Raw genomic sequence first — 18006 nt, 5'->3', positions numbered from 1 at the left:
ATCAAAAATTAACCCTGCCTCTTACTCTCAGAATAAGATGCTCTACCCGTTCAAGAAAGTTTCTCCTACAGACATGCTCTCTCTTACATCATCAAATCTATTCTTCATTAGTGTATCCGTCATTCTTTAACCTTATAATTCTGATATCCATTCCATCAACAAAACTTGTTGGTTTTGCCTCCAAATAATTTTTCAATTTGACTCCTTTCATGATTTCCATTCCTACCACCCAAGTTTTCTGAACTTCCATAATTTCTAATCACTAACATCTTTGGTCTATGTAGAAACTTTTGTTTTTTAATTGATCAGTTCATTCTTTCAGTATTTCTCATTGATTTAGGTTGCCAGCTTTCTAGTATATTAAATAGGGTTACATGTATGTGTTTCTAGGTTTCTCATTTGTTCATATTAATTCATTTCTTTAATAACTAATAAAGCAATTCCTCTTTCTCACTTTTTCAAAGTTTACTTACCTATGCACAGGTGATATATTTTCCACATAAATATTTGAAATAAAAAAATTTACTAAGTTTATAAAAAAATCAAACTTGAGTTTGGGAACTCAATATAGTTCAGGCTACAGAGAATTTATAAATTAATTTGCATAAAATTGACTTTTTACAATAGTAACTTTCCTATGCCAAAGGCATAGAATATCATATCATTAATTCATGTAATTTTTGTGGCTTCCCTGGTGGCTCAGAGGTTAAAGTGTCTGCCTGCAATGTGGGAGACCCAAGTTCGATCCCTGGATCAGGAAGATCCCCTGGAGAAGGAAATGGCAACCCACTCCAGTATTCTTGCCTGGAGAATCCCATGGAGGGAGGAGCCTGGTAGGCTAGAGTCCATGGGGTTGCAAAGAGTCGGACATGACTGAGCAACTTCACTTTATGAGATCCATAAAATATTCTCCACAGGTATTTTTATGTTTTTGCTAAGACCTAGAAAATTGGCAATTTTGCTGCTCTTTTGAGTGGTATTTTTGTTGTTTATGGTATTTTTACCTGATTATTGTTGGCATAGACAAATTCTATTGATTTCTGTAAGTTGATCTTATATTAAAAGGCTGTATGATACCTTGTTATTTATTATTTTTTACATGTTAATTTTCTTGTATTTTTCTTGGAAGTTGATCACATCATCTGCAAATAATAGAAGTTCTATAATTTCCTTTTCAATTTTTCTCTTTCTATCAATTAATATAATACATTTCTGGATAACCACACTAATGCTAAATCATTATTTTCTCAGAGTAAATCATACTAATCACATTGTATTTTTAGTACACTGTTGAATTTGCATTGTTAATATTTAGAAAATTTGAAGCTATTTTTTATAAGTGTAAACGATTCTCTACTTTTCCCTTTTAATTATTCTCATGTAGTTGGGAATCAATGTAAAATTACCCTGAAGGGTGGCACTTCAAACTATTGCTGAATCAGGGATTCAGCAAATTCCCTCCCCAAGGAACAACAATAATGCTACACAAAATTGAGTAAAATAACCACTTTAGCACTCTAGAAATTGACCAGCAGCCTATGTTAATCTGATAATCAATTATGCTTGAAAAACTCTTGAACCTTGGTTAAGAATGATGGGAGTCTATGGTCTTCTTGCTTAATGATAGTCACATCTTACTCCCATGGCTTGGTTGATATGAAGAGTCTACCAAAGAAGAGAAGACTATATGGATCAGTAACTGCATTGCCAATGTTGAAAGGGGTTTATTTTGGAGTTGTGGGCAACTGTCATATCCAGAGATATTTTTGGTTACTCCAGTAAGGAGAATGATCTTAGGGTTGTAGCAGTAAGCATATTTCTGGCTAAGTCTTCATAAAGGGGCAGCAGAAGCAAAAAGGGACTAAGCAATTCACAAAGTTCTGGCCAATCATGAAGCTATGTGCAAGCACTTAAAAGACACAAGAATATCCCCAAGAAAAGCAAATGCTGAGGCAGATATAAAAATAGCCTGAGTTTTTAATATTCTCTCATATATACATCGGAGAAGGCGATGGCATCCCACTCTAGTACTCTTGCCTGGAAAATCCCATGGACAGAGGAGCCTGGTGGGTTGCAGTCCATGGTGTTGCTAAGAGTCAGACACGACTAAGCGACTTCACTTTCACTTTTCACTTTCACGCATTGGAGAAGGAAATGGCAACCCATTCCAGTGTTCTTGCCTGGAGAATCCCAGGGGCGGGGGAGCCTGGTGGGCTGCCGTCTATGGGGTCACACAGAGTCGGACGCAACTGAAGCGACTTAGCAGCAGCAGCATACATACATAGGTCCGTCTTGGAGGATGAAAACTTTACTGGCTTTGAGAAGTTTGTTCATAAACTGTGTCGAATCGCTGGCCTGCTGCTAAGTTACACAGATCTAGGGAGAAGCAGCTCTGAGACTGCATTAAAAAAGAATTCGTAGGAGACTTCTCTGGTGGTCCAGTGGCTGGGAATCTGTGCTCCCAGTGCCGGGGGCCCTGGTTCAATCCCTGGTCTGGGAGCTACATCCCACCTACCGTGGCTGAGAGTCCTTGTATTCTGCGACCAAGAATCCTTATGCTGAAAGTAGGAGTCCGCGTATCACAACTAAAGATCCTCATGCTGCTATGAAGATTGAAGATCCTGTGTGCTCCAGCTGAAACTGGGCACAGCCAAATAAATAAATAAAAGCAAATGTTAAAAAAATTAGGAAACTTGAAGATAGCTTAATAAAGTTTAACAGAAGTAGTACAGAAGGAAAAAAATATTGACCCAAAATGTACAGAGTCACAGAGTCCTTCAGACAAGTATATCAATACATGTGAAACAGGGATGTCAGAAATAAAAGAGGGAGACTCGATAGAAAAGTCATTTGAAGAAAAAAATGGCTTAAAATGTATCAAATTACTGGGCTTCTCTGGGAGCTCAGTTGATAAAGAATCTGCCTGCAATGCAGGAGACACTGGTTCGATTCCTGGGTTGGGAAGATCCCCTGGAGAAGGGATAGGCTACCCACTCCAGTATTCTTGGGTTTCCCTTGTGGCTCAGCTGGTGAAGAATCCACCTACAATGTGGGAGACCTGTATTGGATCCTGGGTTGGGAAGGTCCCCTGGAGAAGGGAAAGGCCACCCACTCTAGTATTCTGGCCTGGAGAATTCCATGGACTGTGTAGTCCATGGGGCTGCAAAGAGCTGGACATGACTGAATGACTTTCACTTTCATGTATCAAATTGGATGAAAAGATTAATCTTTATAGTTAAGGATTTCAACAAATTCTAAATAGAATAAAGGAGACTTACAGCTAGGCTCAGGCTTCCCTGGTGGCTCAGTGGTAAATAATCTGCCTGCCTATACAGGAGATTTGAGTTCCATCCCCGGGTTGAGAAGATCCCCTGGAGAAGGAAATGCAACTCAATTCAGTATTCTTGGCTGGAAAATGCCATGGACAGAGGATCCTGGCCAGCTACAGTCCATGGGGTCACAAAAGACTCAGACATGACTTATGATTAAACAATACCTCCACCACCACCTAGGGTCCTCATGATGAAAATGCTGAGCTCAAGAAAGAATTTTAAAAGCAGCAAAAGAAAAAACAATGCATTATATATACAGGTTATAATTGATAACTGGCTTGTCATTTAAATAGACTTCCCTGGTGGCTCAGTGGTAAAGCGTCTGCTTGCAATGCAGGAGACCCAGGTTCGACCCCTGGGTTGGGAATATCCCCTGGAGAAGGAAATGGCAACCCACTCCCGTACTCTCGCCTGGAAAATCCCATGGACAGAGGAGCCTGGTAGGCTACAGTCCATGGGGTCGCAAAGAGTTGGACACGACTGAGTGACTTCACTTCACTTGTCATTTAAAATAATGAGGTTCAGAAGGTAATGGAATGAGATGCTCAAAGTGCTGAAAGAAAAAAAAATGTTAACCAATATTCTATATCCACAAAAATTATCCTGTAAAATTAAGGCAAAATAAAGATATTCCCATATCAATGAAATCTGAGAGAATTTGTTGCCTACAGATCTTACAAGTAATAATATAGTTCTTTAGTTGAAAGGAATGACCACCAGATGATAACCTGGAATTATACAAGGAAATAAAAATCACTAGAAATGGTAAATATGGTATACTCTATAAATATATGTTGCTTATTTTCACCTAGCTTCTTTTGAAGATATTATATACAGCAATGATTATAATGCTGTTTTATGGGGTATACAAATAATATAAAACATACATAATAGTTACAGTACAAAAAGGGATAGAGAAAATAGAGTTACAATTAGGGCAAAGTTTCTATATTTTACTAAAATTAAGTATTAATTGGTAGTAAATTATGATCAGTTAGGATGCTTATTATAATCACCAGAGTAACCAATCAGAAGTGACATGTATACCTCCAATTAAAAATAAATTTAAAAAAAGAAATGACATGTATAATAAATACATAAAATCAACATGAGAAGAAAAGACACACTAGTAATATTTAACCCAAAATAAGGTGGTAGTAGAAGAATAAAGAAGTAAAAAGAACAAGAGTGTACTGAAAACAAATAGAAACATAGCATATATAGATACTATCCTATGAATAATTATATTAAGTGAAATGGTTTTGACATCCCAATCAAAAGGCTGAGATTGTTGTATGCTAAGAAAAGAAAGCAACTGTGCCTCTAGTACATACTCCTTGAATTCAAAGTTTTAGAAAAGTGGATTTTAAAGCTACTTGAACTGGGGCCTTTTAGGGAGAGAATATCTCAGACTAATATATCAGTTAATATTTATTCATCTGTTCAACTTTCCTCCTGCTTATTACCCCAGTGTAGATATTTTATGATTTTTGTAGCGATGTCTCCATTTTGATATCCATACAGATACTCACAGTATGCTTCAACTGTGTTTCTCAATGTTGATACGATTATTTCTAATATCATTCTGTATGGGTGCTAAGTTGCTATCCTTAAACTGTTATCTTCTCTTTCATCAGCTGTACTAGAAACTATAACCTTAGATTTTTAAAAGAGTATTAATTTGCTTTTGGCTATGCTGGGTCTTCATCGCTGTGTGGACTTTTCTCTAGCTGCACTGAGCAGGGGCTTGCCCTTCAGTTGCAGCGCGTGGCTTCCCTTGTGGAACACAGGCGCTAGGTTACATGTGCGTTAGTAGTTTACTACGGAACTGCCAGAGAAGCCCAACATTAGCTTCTATATTATTTTCTCTATAGTTTCTGTTCTTTATGTCATTCATTCCTATTTATGTCTGCTCTGCTGCTCATTTTACAATGAATTGAGTCATACTTTGGTCTTTAAATGTTCATTTTTTAAGTTTCAGGACAAGGGTATTTGAAGGTATCCATGATTATCTACCTCAGATTTGTTCCTGAAGTGTTTTCATGTGTCATTCTTTGCCAATCATTTCTTAATTTTCCTCCCTCCCAAAGTTATTTAGTAATACATTATTTGATTTTCAAATATGTGATTTTCCATTTAAAATTAACTTTTAATATTATTGAATTATGTTCAAAGCACATAGGCCATTTGACATTGATCCTCTGGAATTTCATAAAACTTTGTGGCCTGATAAATATTCTGCTTTTTAAATGTTTTATATGTTCTGAAAAAATTGTTTATTTTCTGTTTCTTGGATGTAGTTTTCTATTAAAATCTAATAACTTAAGCATCTTAAATTCAAGCACCTTAATTTTTTCCTTTGATATGTCAGTTTCTGAGAAGTATGTGTTAAAACCTCTAATATCAGTTATTGATTTATGTAATGATTACATTCTATTGCTTATTGTTTGACATATTTAGAACCTATATTATTGAATATATGCTCATGATTATCATGCTTTGTTATTTTCTTCCCTTATGTAATGTCCTTCTTTGTTACCTATGATGCATTTGGACTGAATTCTATATATTAAGTATTATTATTGTTGCTTCTGCTCTCAGTTACTTTTCTTATCCTGTTATATTTGTGTATTTTTCAACTTTAATTTTGTTTAGTAATTTTTTTTTCTGCTAAAGTGAGCTAGAAAATATTCAAGGCCAAGCTTCAGCCTCTGCCTCTCCTGGTGAATGTCAGGAGAGAACAAGGGATAAGTACCAGAGCTGAAGGTTCTAGAACCAGTGTTGCTAACTCTAGTTTGCTGCCTCTTGACCAGGTCAGGAATCCATTTGTAAGCTCTCAGAAACTGTCAGCATCACCAAGAGGTGTTCTCTGTGGGCTGTGATCCACCAGCCCTTGGAGTCTGGAGGAGGAGGCGGAGGTGGAGTAGTAAATGCTTGCACCTGTTCTCACCACCTCCCACCTGGGCTTTTCATCTGCCAATCACCCTGCCAACACCTGTGACTTAGTAGCTGCTGTTGAGTTCACTGGTGAAGGGGCAGAAGAGGGATGGCCCCAAGTTAATTGCTTGGATCCTTATCCCCTTGCTTCTGCAGTTTCTCCAGAAATAATTTGTGAGAGAAAATCAAGAGCTTTTCCTCATGCTCCTGCTTTTTCCTTATGCTCCAGCAACACTTCTCTCTGTTCCTTAAGCAGGAGAATCTAGTTCCTATCCCCAGTCCTTTGCAATTCTCCATTCCTGGAATGTTCTTCCCACGGATCTTTAATGCCTGGCTCCTCCTCATTAATCTCATCTCACAGTAAATGTTACCTTTGCAGAAAGATCTGTCTCGACACTATATTTAAAATAGCCACCATCTGGGTGCTATATTTCATACCTCTTATTATCATTTAAAGTTGTGTTTACTGTCTATCTTGTCCCACTAGAATGCAAATCCTTTGGAGTATGTATTCCATTTCTCTTTTTTGCTGTGCTAGGGTCATAGTCTAGTGGAATACCTGGAGACTAGCAAATATATAATGGGTTTTGAGGAATAAATGAACAACCAAACGAATAACATAGCACGTATGGCCACGGCTCATCCTGTTTTCTATTTTTAACTTCTTCCTAAACATATGACATGAAGAGTGGGCTATGTTTTAAAGATGTTCTTTTCTAGTTTAAATTCTTTTTCCTTTTTAATTGTCTTCTAGGAGAGTTCCTCTGTGTAATCTTCTGGTTCACAAATGTATTTTACATTTATATCTGTGCTACTTTTATCTTTGGTATTGTGTGGCATACTAGGTCATAGGACCATATTCTAAGTTTTCAAATCGATACTTAAAACATTTTGTCATGACAATAATGGCAACAATTTTTTTTGATAAATGTGATATCATATTCTTTGGTTTTAGATAGAGATTAAATACAAGTTAACTGTATGTTCTTTAGCTAGCTTATGTCACAATGATGAGTTGCCAAATAATGTTTCACAACTATTTCTTTCTTTCCCACCACAAGCCTGTAATGTGGATTGGGTGTGAATTCCCATTTTTCAGATTAGGGAAGTAAAGTTCAAAGAGGTGAAGTGAGTAGGTGGCAAGTCTGAGATCTGAATACTAGTCTTCAATTGTTACCTAGTGTTGTTGATTTCCTCACCAAACAGATTTGTCGCTTTGTATAGGTCATATTATTAGAGCAGAGATTTTGGAATTTCTCTCATCATCCCTAAAAGGTGTTTAGCTTTGTTGGCTTATCAGTACACAAAACATTTAAAATAACAGCAACAACAATAATAAATGGCCAGGATATGTTTGGTACTGTTCTAAGAGCTGTATGTGTGTCAATACATTTAAATATCTTTATAATCCTGAGAATCTGGTAATATATGCATTTTACAAATGAGGTCACTACAGCATAGAGTAGTTAATTAACTGTCCCAAATCACACAACTAGTAGTGGCAGATTTAGAATTATGAACCCAGCAATCTGGCTCTTGATCATTACTCTAATCTATAATACTATAAAAACTTTATTGGAGCTTATAGTTTACAGAGAGCTTTCATATCACTGTCTACTGGACCTTATGACTACTCTGTAGAGAAGGCAGGCAGATTTTGACAAACAGTTTGCTAAATATCAGAGAAGTGACTTGGCTAACCTCACCCAGATAGCAGGTGTCTGAAATCTTACTGAAATAATTTCCTTTGAAATTAGACTATATCTCTGTTCTTGGACCATGTTTTATTATTCATGATTTTGTTAGCTCACTGTAACCTCCTTATTATATTTTCCTTTCCCACTGTATTATACTGTTGTGGGCTTAAAATATTAATTGATTTATGTATCTGAGGAATATCTTCTCTCTTACATTTTGATGTTCCTTGATTATGTCTCTTGCAGTTGAATTGTGATGATTTCAAGCAAGGAGAAAGGGCTGGGGATTTTATCTGTACCCTTGGTGGTACAGCTGTCTGTGGCACAGATGGGAAAACATACAGGAACAGATGTGCGCTGTGTGCTATGAACGCGTGAGTATTCGCCGACGGTTTTCTCCCTGAAGCATGTTCCCTGTATAATTATGATACACTTTTTGTACATCTTTAAGGTAACAATTTATTTTGTGGGAGTTAGCCATCTATAAATTATTAGGATCACTTCTTTTACTATTCTTACGAGAAAAAATATGTATGCAATACGACACTCTATATTTAACAAAGCACACTTGTGTGTAATTTATCAGATGGTTAACACTTTCTGTGAAGTAGACAGATATCTGATATATCTACATCTGTATACACATACACACACAAATATATATATTTATATATACATATACACGGGCTTCCCTGATAGCTCAGTTGGTACTGAATCCACCTGCAATGCAGGAGACCCTGGTTCGATTCCTGGGTTGGGAAGATCCCCTGGAGAAGGGATAGGCTAACCACTCTGTTATTCTTGGACTTCCCTTGTGGCTCAGCTGGTAAAGAATCCACCTGCAATGCGGGAGACCTAGGTTGGATCCCTGGGTTGGGAAGATCCCCTGGAGAAGGGAAAGGCTACCCACTCCAATATTCTGGCCTAGAGAATCCCATGGACTGTATAGTCCATGGGGTCACAAAGAGTCAGACACGACTGAGCGACTTGCACTTCACTTCACTTCATACATATACACATCTATCTATCTGGTTTCTTTCTACCTATCTATTTAGGTATATCTTTTTTTCATAGAGAATGATTTAATCATCAAAAGATACTTACTTACTACATTCTCAGTAATTTATCATATTAGGGTAATGGGGCTTAATGTTTAACTCCACCCATCTACTCAGTGTTCACCATATATAGCTAAAGCATCTCACTGCCCTGCATTTTGTTCTTGTTCAATTCTTTCTCCGCCCGCAGTGCTGGGTTTGGCTATCAGCTGTCTTCAGCCAACAGGACGGCACACCTGCTTTGCAGGTTCTGGCTTATGATCTCCGTCTCGAATTGGCTGCTCTTCAGTTTTAGTAAATAGAGCAACCAATGTTTGAGAAGGTTAGAGATGCTGACGAATATTCAGTCTTGAGGTCTACAAGCTTTGTCCCTCCTTATAATAAATATCTTTACCAAGCACAACTGAATTAAATCACTCTGATCTCTCACATGATTGCATTTTCAGAAATACACACTAAAACTGTATCTTCAACTTTCACCAAGGGTCAACATAAAGAAACAGAAAGCAAAAATAGGCACAGAAAGAACAAGTTGTTATACAAGTTGTTATTAGGAGTGCATCTCTGACACCACTATGACCACACTGGGTATTAGTTCTGACCTTGTTTTATGTGGGGAATCTTACCATGTTTTGTGTGGAGAGCTTATTTAAGCCTCTCATTTCTGGTATATGACTTTTTAATTATACAATGAGAATCATCTTTCTCACTGCATTTCCTTCTTAGTTCTGTCTGCTAAGAAACTCTGTAATGCCACTGGAATTCAATTTTTATATTTTCCTTCAGCTGATACCTTTTGGTATAATTTTTTTTTCCTATCAGTTTTAACTACTTAGTTTTTTTCTTTTATTTTTATTATATTTTTATAGGTATATAGATGCTACAGATCTTTTTAGAATAGAAAATGTATCTTATATTTGTGCTACTATGTTCTCAGGCATGCTTTTAATGCTCTGTTAGACAGAACAATATTAATTAGGGCCTTATGTATTTTCCATGAAAAACAAAATATTATCATAACTCCAATAAAGAATGGTAGAATAGTATGCTGGATACTATACATTTGAATTTGATTATTTAAAATAACATCATCATCAACAACAAAATTCCTTAGGTGGCATCTAATATCTAGTTACAAGATTTATTTCTTACCTATTCTGATATGGATCCTCTCTGGAAGCAGGGGAAAAAAATCTGGAAATAACACTTACAAGTCTGAATCTTACCTCCAACATGCTCTCCAAATTTCTTTGTAATTTATAGAAATGGGATTTCATTAGAAAGAGTAAGTAAAGAATGCAATGTGATACCTATTTTCAAAAGCAAAGGAGGATCAAAATACGATGAAAAGAAACTGCATATGCTGAGAAGTTCCATGATATTAAACTGCTGTGTCTACTAACTTTGAATTCCAGTGAAACCAGAGCTCAAGTTGGCATAAAAAGTGAAGGAGAATGTGAGAACAGTAAGCCAGAACAGGTGAGGACAAATGTCAGAATTGGGGGAAACACTGGGGGACTGACTTTGAAAAGAAAGAAGATGCTCTCTTCTTCCTTCTTTGATGGAGGTGTTTGGAAAGAAAGAATTCTTGCTGCACCTGAAATAGAATACTGCTCATTTAGATGAAAAGCAACTGGTAGTTCCTGAAACTGGAGTGGATTACTTTGGTAGTTAGACCTTTCATCTCTATTTCTGCTTTCTATGAAGAAAAGAAAAGAAAAGAAAAGAAAAAAAGGAGGGAAAGAGGGAAAGAAAGGAAGCTGCATGTGTTGTACAAAGGGATCTACTTCAGCTACTGAACCTGAGTAGAAACCCCTGTCACTGATAGTCAGGATCTCAAGCAGATTACTCAACCACACTTTACCAGTGATCCCATATCTACAATGAGAATCGGACCACATACCTTCTTTTGATGCTAAAATTCTGTGAGCCTGTGATAATAGAGGAAGTGAGTGAGTGTCTCTTACACATCACACTTGATTTTTTATAGTTGGATGATTTTCCCAAGTCAAAGTCTGGTGACTTTCCAATATGCAAGTACAGCACCTGAGGTTACCTCCACCGAGACATTTAACACATTGTATTTTTTTTCTTCAGATTCTTTTAAACTATTTTTGTCATTTAAAAAATTGAAGTACAGTTCATTTACAATATATCATGTACACCAAAGTGATTCAGACACACACACACACACATTCTTTTTAATATTCTTTTCCATTATGGTTTATCATAGGATACTCAATACAGTTCTCTGCAGCACACTGTATTTTAAAAGTCTCTGTATCACCCAGTAGATTGTGAACGAGTCCAGGGCAAGGACTGTGTTCTACCTTGGTTCTAGTGCATCACAGGTTATCCATGTTTACTAACAAATGAATAAACAAGTAAATGAGCTCTGTAGTTAACCATGTGAATTACACAGCACTTAATGATCTGCTTCTACACACTGGCACTGCTCCAGGTAGCTAGTGTGTCCTGGGCAGAGGGCCACTGGGCTCTATACAGTTTCTGAAGACAGTGTTGTAAGCATTACCATCAGGATGGTAAATGTCAAGTTCCTTTCTCTGCTCTTCAGGATATATGTAGTGATTTTCGGCCTTATGTGAAGGATGGAAGACTTGGATGCACAAGGGAAAATGACCCAGTTCGTGGTCCTGATGGAAGGACGCACGGCAACAAGTGTGCAATGTGCGCAGAGCTTTTGTAAGTATCTCACCCCCTCGCAGGCTCCCAGGTGAGTCTGTTGAGCATGCACTTGGTTGCTGTTCTGAGAACCACCCCACAGAGCAAGAAAGTCCTTTTCCTGAAGCATGTTATTCTTGGTCTTTATAGGGTGAAATGGTTCCTGCTCCCACAGTGTCTTCTTCTCTTTTTAATTCATATTATCTGATAATGTTTCTTAAAAGGAGTGGATAGAGTGGTTGTACTAGTTATCTAATTCAAGACTGTTATTTGTTTAATTATAATGACTTAAATGCATAGTGTTGTTTAAGGCACAATATTTCAAAATTTAAAAGGTGCTCTCTTCTGGAATAATCTAAATAAGTCATTTGACATGCACTGCTTTATTCAGGCATGTATAGATACTCTTTTTGAAAGTTATGTTGTGTGTCTAAATGTATTAGTTGTATAAAAGGTGGGGTGGGCTTTATGAAAGGGAAGAACTCTTGGGTTAATCTTTCTCTCAGCACCTGATGCTATCCTGAGCACTGAGCCCCAGATATGAATAAGATCCAATTAGTCTTTAATATTCTGGCTGTTAAACAAAGCAAAAATCAGGACAGAGGATTAAAGAACTTTGCACCTGTCTTTGAAAATCACAGTGTGCTATTGTAGAATTCAGGCCTTGCCTGGTAGCTCAGCTGGTAAAGAATCTGCCTGCAACGCCGGAGACCCAGGTTCAATTACTGGGCCAAGAAGATCCCCTGGGGAAGGGATAGGCTATCCACTCCAGTATTCTTGAGTATCCCTGGTGGCTCAGACTGTAAAGAATCCGCCTGCAATGCAGGAGCTGCTGCTGCTGCTAAGTCGCTTCAGTCGTGTCCGACTCTATGCGACGCCAAAGATGGCAGCCCATCGGGTTCCCCCGTCCCTGGGATTCTCCAGGCAAGAACACTGGAGTGGGTGAAGTGCAGCAGACCTGGGTTCAATCCCTGGGTCGGGAAGATCCCCTGGAGGAGGGCATGGCAACCCACTCCAGTATTCTTGCCTGGAGAATCCCCATGGACAGAGGAGCCTGATGGGCTACAGTCCATGGGGTCGCAAAGAGTCGGACACGACTGAGCAACTAAGCACAGCACACTGTGGATTTCAAGGGCATGTCCTCTCAGGTTTACAAAGCAGAGACTAACTGGCTTCCAGACAGGGAATCAGCCTCATTTCCACTTTCTTATCTACAAGGCATGCACTTTCAGTGCTCAAACCTGCCCTAATTCTGTGATTTTGTGTTTCTTTTCATTCCCTAGCTAAAAAAAGAGAATTTGACCTCCGTGAATCCTGGTTGGTTTCTTGCTCCATAGAACTAAGATAGTCATGCCTATTTCTAAGATGAGACTGCAATTATAGAATAGATCTGAAAGGATTTCCAAGCTTAGTTCAGCGTAACTTTTTAGTGACAAGGGTGCTTCTACATGAAGAAAAACAAATGCTTTACAAGGTATAAAAAGCTATACATAAGGGTGTGTGTGACAACATGTACTTCAGATGCTTAGTTTGGTTTCACCCTTGTCACAGTATTGTTTGAAAGCTCTTGGTTCTGCCTGTTAAAGCAAGTTTTCCTGACAATCTTATGTTTGTCAACCAAGTAGTCACACCCATCCAGTTTTACAAAACAAAGCTTCTAATTGACTGTCAGTGAGTCAGTTTCACACCCACCTTTATCTCTGGCAATTTTCTGGCTCAAACATTCAAGACAGGGGAAAGCTTGTCTCATGTACGTGGATGGGTTTAGCAAGCTAGAGCACAGGGTATAGAACTGCTTAGCACAGAACTGGACATTGAAAATCTGATACAGTCATAAATCAATCAACTATTTTCCTAACAGCTTAAAAGAAGCTGAAGAAAATGCCAAGCGAGAAAATGAAACTAGAATTCGACGTAGTGCCGAAAAGGTAAACTTCTCATCAACATAATTTAGTTCCTGTGACGTAAATATTAACAACTTATATTTGAACGTTTAAGGTAATTCAGTAATATCACTGTCCATTATTATATTGAGCTTTTTTCCTTAAAGTTCCCCAAGTTGAATTCCTACTATACTACTCCTAGAATAATCTTCCTAGTTTATTAATCATTAAATTCAACATTAAAATAGCTTTTCCCACCTAAAGCTCAAAATGTGCAGTTTCTCTCCTTGCTTAAAAAAAAAAAAAAAGACAAAATTTATGCAAATTAAATACTAGTTCTTTTCCACTAGTCTTCTCTTTGGCTTAAATTACTTTTGCTTTGACTAGGTTAGTTTAAAAGCAATATAATATAAATTTGACAGAAATAACTTTAAAACAATTCCAGAGTCTTAAACAGTATATTCACTGGTGTATTTCATGTATAATCCTACTAATGCAAGTTAGTTATTCATGTTTCCATTATGGTTATTATGTTCAGAGAGGCTTGCATTTATAAAGGTCATGCTTCTAATTAAACAAAAACTTCAAATACTGATACTGTGGTTTTAAAAATACCTTTATAATTAAGGTTTTTTCAAATTATTTGATGATTTAGCTTTTCAATCTAGTATAAAAATTATTCCTTTTGTTAACTGAATACTCATTGTAGGTAACGTAGCGTGGATTTCTTAAATCACCAACGTTATTAAACCTTACTGTCAATGAAAATGATGGTAGTTATGTTGGTAATAAGGTTCCCTGGTGGCTCAGTGGTAAAGAAGCCACCTGCCAATGCGGAAGACATGAGTTCAATCCCCTGGAGAAGGAAATGTCAACCTACTCCAGTATTCTTGCCTGGAGAATTCCCATGGACAGAGGAGCCTGGCAGGCTACAGCCCACGGGGTCACAAAGAGTCAGACACGACTGAGTGACTAAACAACAACAAAGTCTTTTGCTGAAAAATGAGGACACTTGAGTTTTAGTCCTGCTCTGAGTGTGTGAAACTGAGCAATTCATTTCTTCTGTCCATATCTCAATTTTCTTAATAGTAAAATATGGAGGCTGGGTAAATGATTTCAATCGCACCCTCCTGTTGGATTCTGATTCTGTGTCCTGCGCTCTTTTGTGCTAACATAAGGATACTATTTTTGCGCATTGTAGAGCCTGTATTTTCCTAAAGGGACACGCAGGTCCAATTCTTGGTAGTTAAGAGCTGAACTTCCACTTCATAATGCAATTCAATGATTCAAATGTCCCACCCTAAATAGGGCACTCAGAGTTTAAGAAACACAGAACACTCATAATTATGAATACTTTGTTCAACACTCACTGAGATTTCAAAAACACTTCTTTTGTGGTGGTTGTTAAATTTCAGTTTAACACTTTGGGTCATCTTGTGAGATCAATATTTTATTACTTCATCAACAGTTTCTTTCCCCTTGTCTTTCATCCTGTCTCAGCTGTTTTTTCTTCTTTTATTCTCAATGGCTGGGGTCATTGTTCTGATGGGGTCATTAGATGTGATTTTGTTGACTGGGACTGCATTAGACTGAAGGCTCAATATTTACCCCATGATTAACCTGTCAGTGGGTTGATCACAGTATTTCTTTAGAATCTCCTTGGATGAATCATAATTTATAAACTGAAATTATCATTGTTTCTTTTATGGGAACCATTGAGCATTAATTTTATTACCACGCTATGATTATCACGTGACAGTCTTCTGTGTCTGTATTCCTGCTGCTGCTGCTGCTGCTAAGTCGCTTCAGTCGTGTCCGTCTCTGTGAGATGCCATAGACAGCAGCCTACCAGGCTCCTCTGTCCATGGGATTTTCCAGGCAAGAGTACTGGAGTGGGGTGCCATTGCCTCCTCCGGTCTGTATTCCTAGGTTGTTACAAGCAGGAAGTTGAGAGCATACCCATTTCTCCTCCAAAAACAAGTATCTTCTCATTAGATTCTCTTTTAAAGTATCCTACTGAAATGTGAGTTTTTTTTTCCTTTAATTAGAGAATACTAAATCTAGGAAAGGTCCTAAAGAGCAACGGTTCTGAAAATCTCTTTTGTGTTGGTAGTGAGACTGAAGTCTCAAAGTTGATGGGACTTTGCTATGGTTTCCCAGTGAGTTAGAGCCACAATTTAATTTCACTTCTGACTCCAAATCACACTCTTTTATTAAATAAGGTTTTTAATTGAAGTATAATTAACATACAGTATCACATTAGTTTCAGGTATGCATCATAGTGATTCGATATATACATATATATGTCAAAAGAGCGAAAAAGTTGGCTTAAAGCTCAACATTCAGAAAACGAAGATCATGGCATCTGGTCCCATCACTTCATGGGAAATAGATGGGGAAACAGTGGAAACAGTGTCAGACTTTAATTTTTTGGGCTCCAAAATCACTGCAGATGGTGATTGCAGCCCTGAAATTAAAAGACACTTACTCCTTGGAAGAAAAGTTATGACCAACCTAGATAGCATATTGAAAAGCAGAGACATTACTTTGCCGACTAAGGTCCGTCTAGTCAAGGCTATGGTTTTTCCTGTGGTCATGTATGGATGTGAGAGTTGGACTGTGAAGAAAGCTGAGCGCCAAAGAATTGATGCTTTTGAACTGTGGTGTTGGAGAAGACTCTTGAGAGTCCCTTGGACTGCAAGGAGATCCAACCAGTCCATTCTGAAGGAGATCAACCCTGGTATTTCTTTGGAAGGAATGATGCTAAAGCTGAAGCTCCAGTACGTTGGCCACCTCATGCAAAGAGTTGACTCATAGGAAAAGACTCTGATGCTGGGAGGGATTGGGGGCAGGAGGAGAAGGGGACAACCGAGGATGAGATGGCTGGATGGCATCACGGACTTGATGGACGTGAGTCTGAGTGAACTCTGGGAATTGGTGATGGACAGGGAGGCCTGGCGTGCTGCGATTCATGGGGTTGCAAAGAGTCAGACATGACTGAGCGACTGAACTAAACTGAACTACTGTGGGCAAGAATTCCTTAGAAGATATGGAATAGCCCTCTTAGTCAGCAAGAGTCTGAAATGCAGTACTTGGGTGCAATCTCAGAAACCACAGAATGATCTCAGTTCATTTCCAAGGCAAATCATTCAATGTCCCAGTAATCCAAGTATATACCCCAACCACTAATGCTGAAGAAGCTTAAGTTAAACAGTTCTATGAAGACCTACAAGACCTTCTAGAACTTATACCAAAAAAAAAAAAAAAATGTCCTTTTCATCATAGGGGATTGGAAAGCAAAAGTAGGAAGTCAAGAGATACCTGGAATAACAGGAAAGTTTGGCCTTGGAGTACAAAATAATGCAGGACAAAGTCTAACAGAGTTTTGCCAAGACAACATGCTGGTAATAGCAAGAGACGATTCTGCACTGTGACATCACCAGATGGTCAATACTTAAGTCAGATTGATTATATTTTTTGTAACCAAAGATAGAGTAGCTCTAAACAATCAGCAAAAACAAGACCAGGAGTTGACTGTGGCTCAGATCATGAACCACTTATTGCCAAATTCAGACTTAAATTGAAGAAACTAGGGAAAACAACTAGGCCATTCAGATATGACCTAAATTGAATCCTTTACAATTATACTGTGGAAGTGACAAATAGACTCAAGGGATTAGATTTGATAGATAGTGTGCCTGAAGAACTATGGACAGAGGTTTGTAACATTGTACAGGTGGTGATCAAAACCATCCCCAAGAAAAAGAAATACAAAAGGCAAGATGGCTGTCTGAGGAGGCCTTAAAAATAGCTGAGAAAAGGAGAGACACAAAAGGCAACGGAGAAAAGGAAAGATACACCCATCTGAATGCAGAGTTCCAGAGAATAGCAAGGAGAGATAAGAAAGCCTTTTTAAGTGAACAATGCAAAAAAAAAAAAATAGAATAGGAAAGACAATAGAAAAACAGAAGAATACGAAAAATAGAAGAATAGAAAAACAATAGAATAGGAAAAACTAGAGATCTCTTCAAGAAAATTAGAGATACCAAGGGAACATTTCATGAAAAGATAGGCACAATAAAGGACAGAAATGGTATACACCTAATGGAAGCAGAAGAAATTAAGAAAGAGTGGAAGAATACACAGAAGAACTATACAAAAATGATCTTAATAACCCAGATAACCATGATAGTGTGATCACTCACCTAGAGCCAGACATCCTGAAGTGTGAAGTCAAGTGGGCCTTAGGAAACATCACTACAAAGATAATAGAGGCAAAGGAATTCCAGCTGAGCTATTTCAAACCATAAAAAATGTTGCTGTGAAAGTGCTGCACTCAGTATCCCAGCAGCGGCCACAGAACTGGAAAAGGTCAGTTTTCATTCCCAAAGAAAGGCAATGCCAAAGAATATTCAAA

The 18006-nt window shown here is 37.8% G+C and overlaps 1 protein-coding gene and 1 non-coding gene across 6 annotated transcripts in view; both read left to right on the top strand.

Moving 5' to 3' along the window:
* The window catches only part of SPINK5 (serine peptidase inhibitor Kazal type 5), an 85076-nt gene that overhangs the window by 8971 nt on the left and 58099 nt on the right, over positions 1 to 18006 (top strand). For all 5 annotated transcript variants that reach the window (XM_040239753.1, XM_040239756.1, XM_040239754.1 and 2 more), the window contains exons 5-8: positions 8213 to 8340; positions 10440 to 10503; positions 11600 to 11727; positions 13568 to 13634. In XM_040239753.1, the coding sequence (XP_040095687.1) occupies positions 8213 to 8340; positions 10440 to 10503; positions 11600 to 11727; positions 13568 to 13634 (387 nt within the window). The remainder of the gene's footprint in view (positions 1 to 8212; positions 8341 to 10439; positions 10504 to 11599; positions 11728 to 13567; positions 13635 to 18006) is intronic.
* On the top strand, positions 3629 to 3699 carry TRNAC-GCA. Its single transcript has one exon. It is a non-coding gene; the product is annotated as a tRNA-Cys (tRNA).

Source organism: Oryx dammah, unplaced genomic scaffold (genome assembly GCF_014754425.2).
Source record: "Oryx dammah isolate SB20612 unplaced genomic scaffold, SCBI_Odam_1.1 HiC_scaffold_5, whole genome shotgun sequence".
Lineage (NCBI taxonomy): Eukaryota > Metazoa > Chordata > Mammalia > Artiodactyla > Bovidae > Oryx > Oryx dammah.
This window is presented reverse-complemented; position numbering and strand designations above follow the sequence as displayed.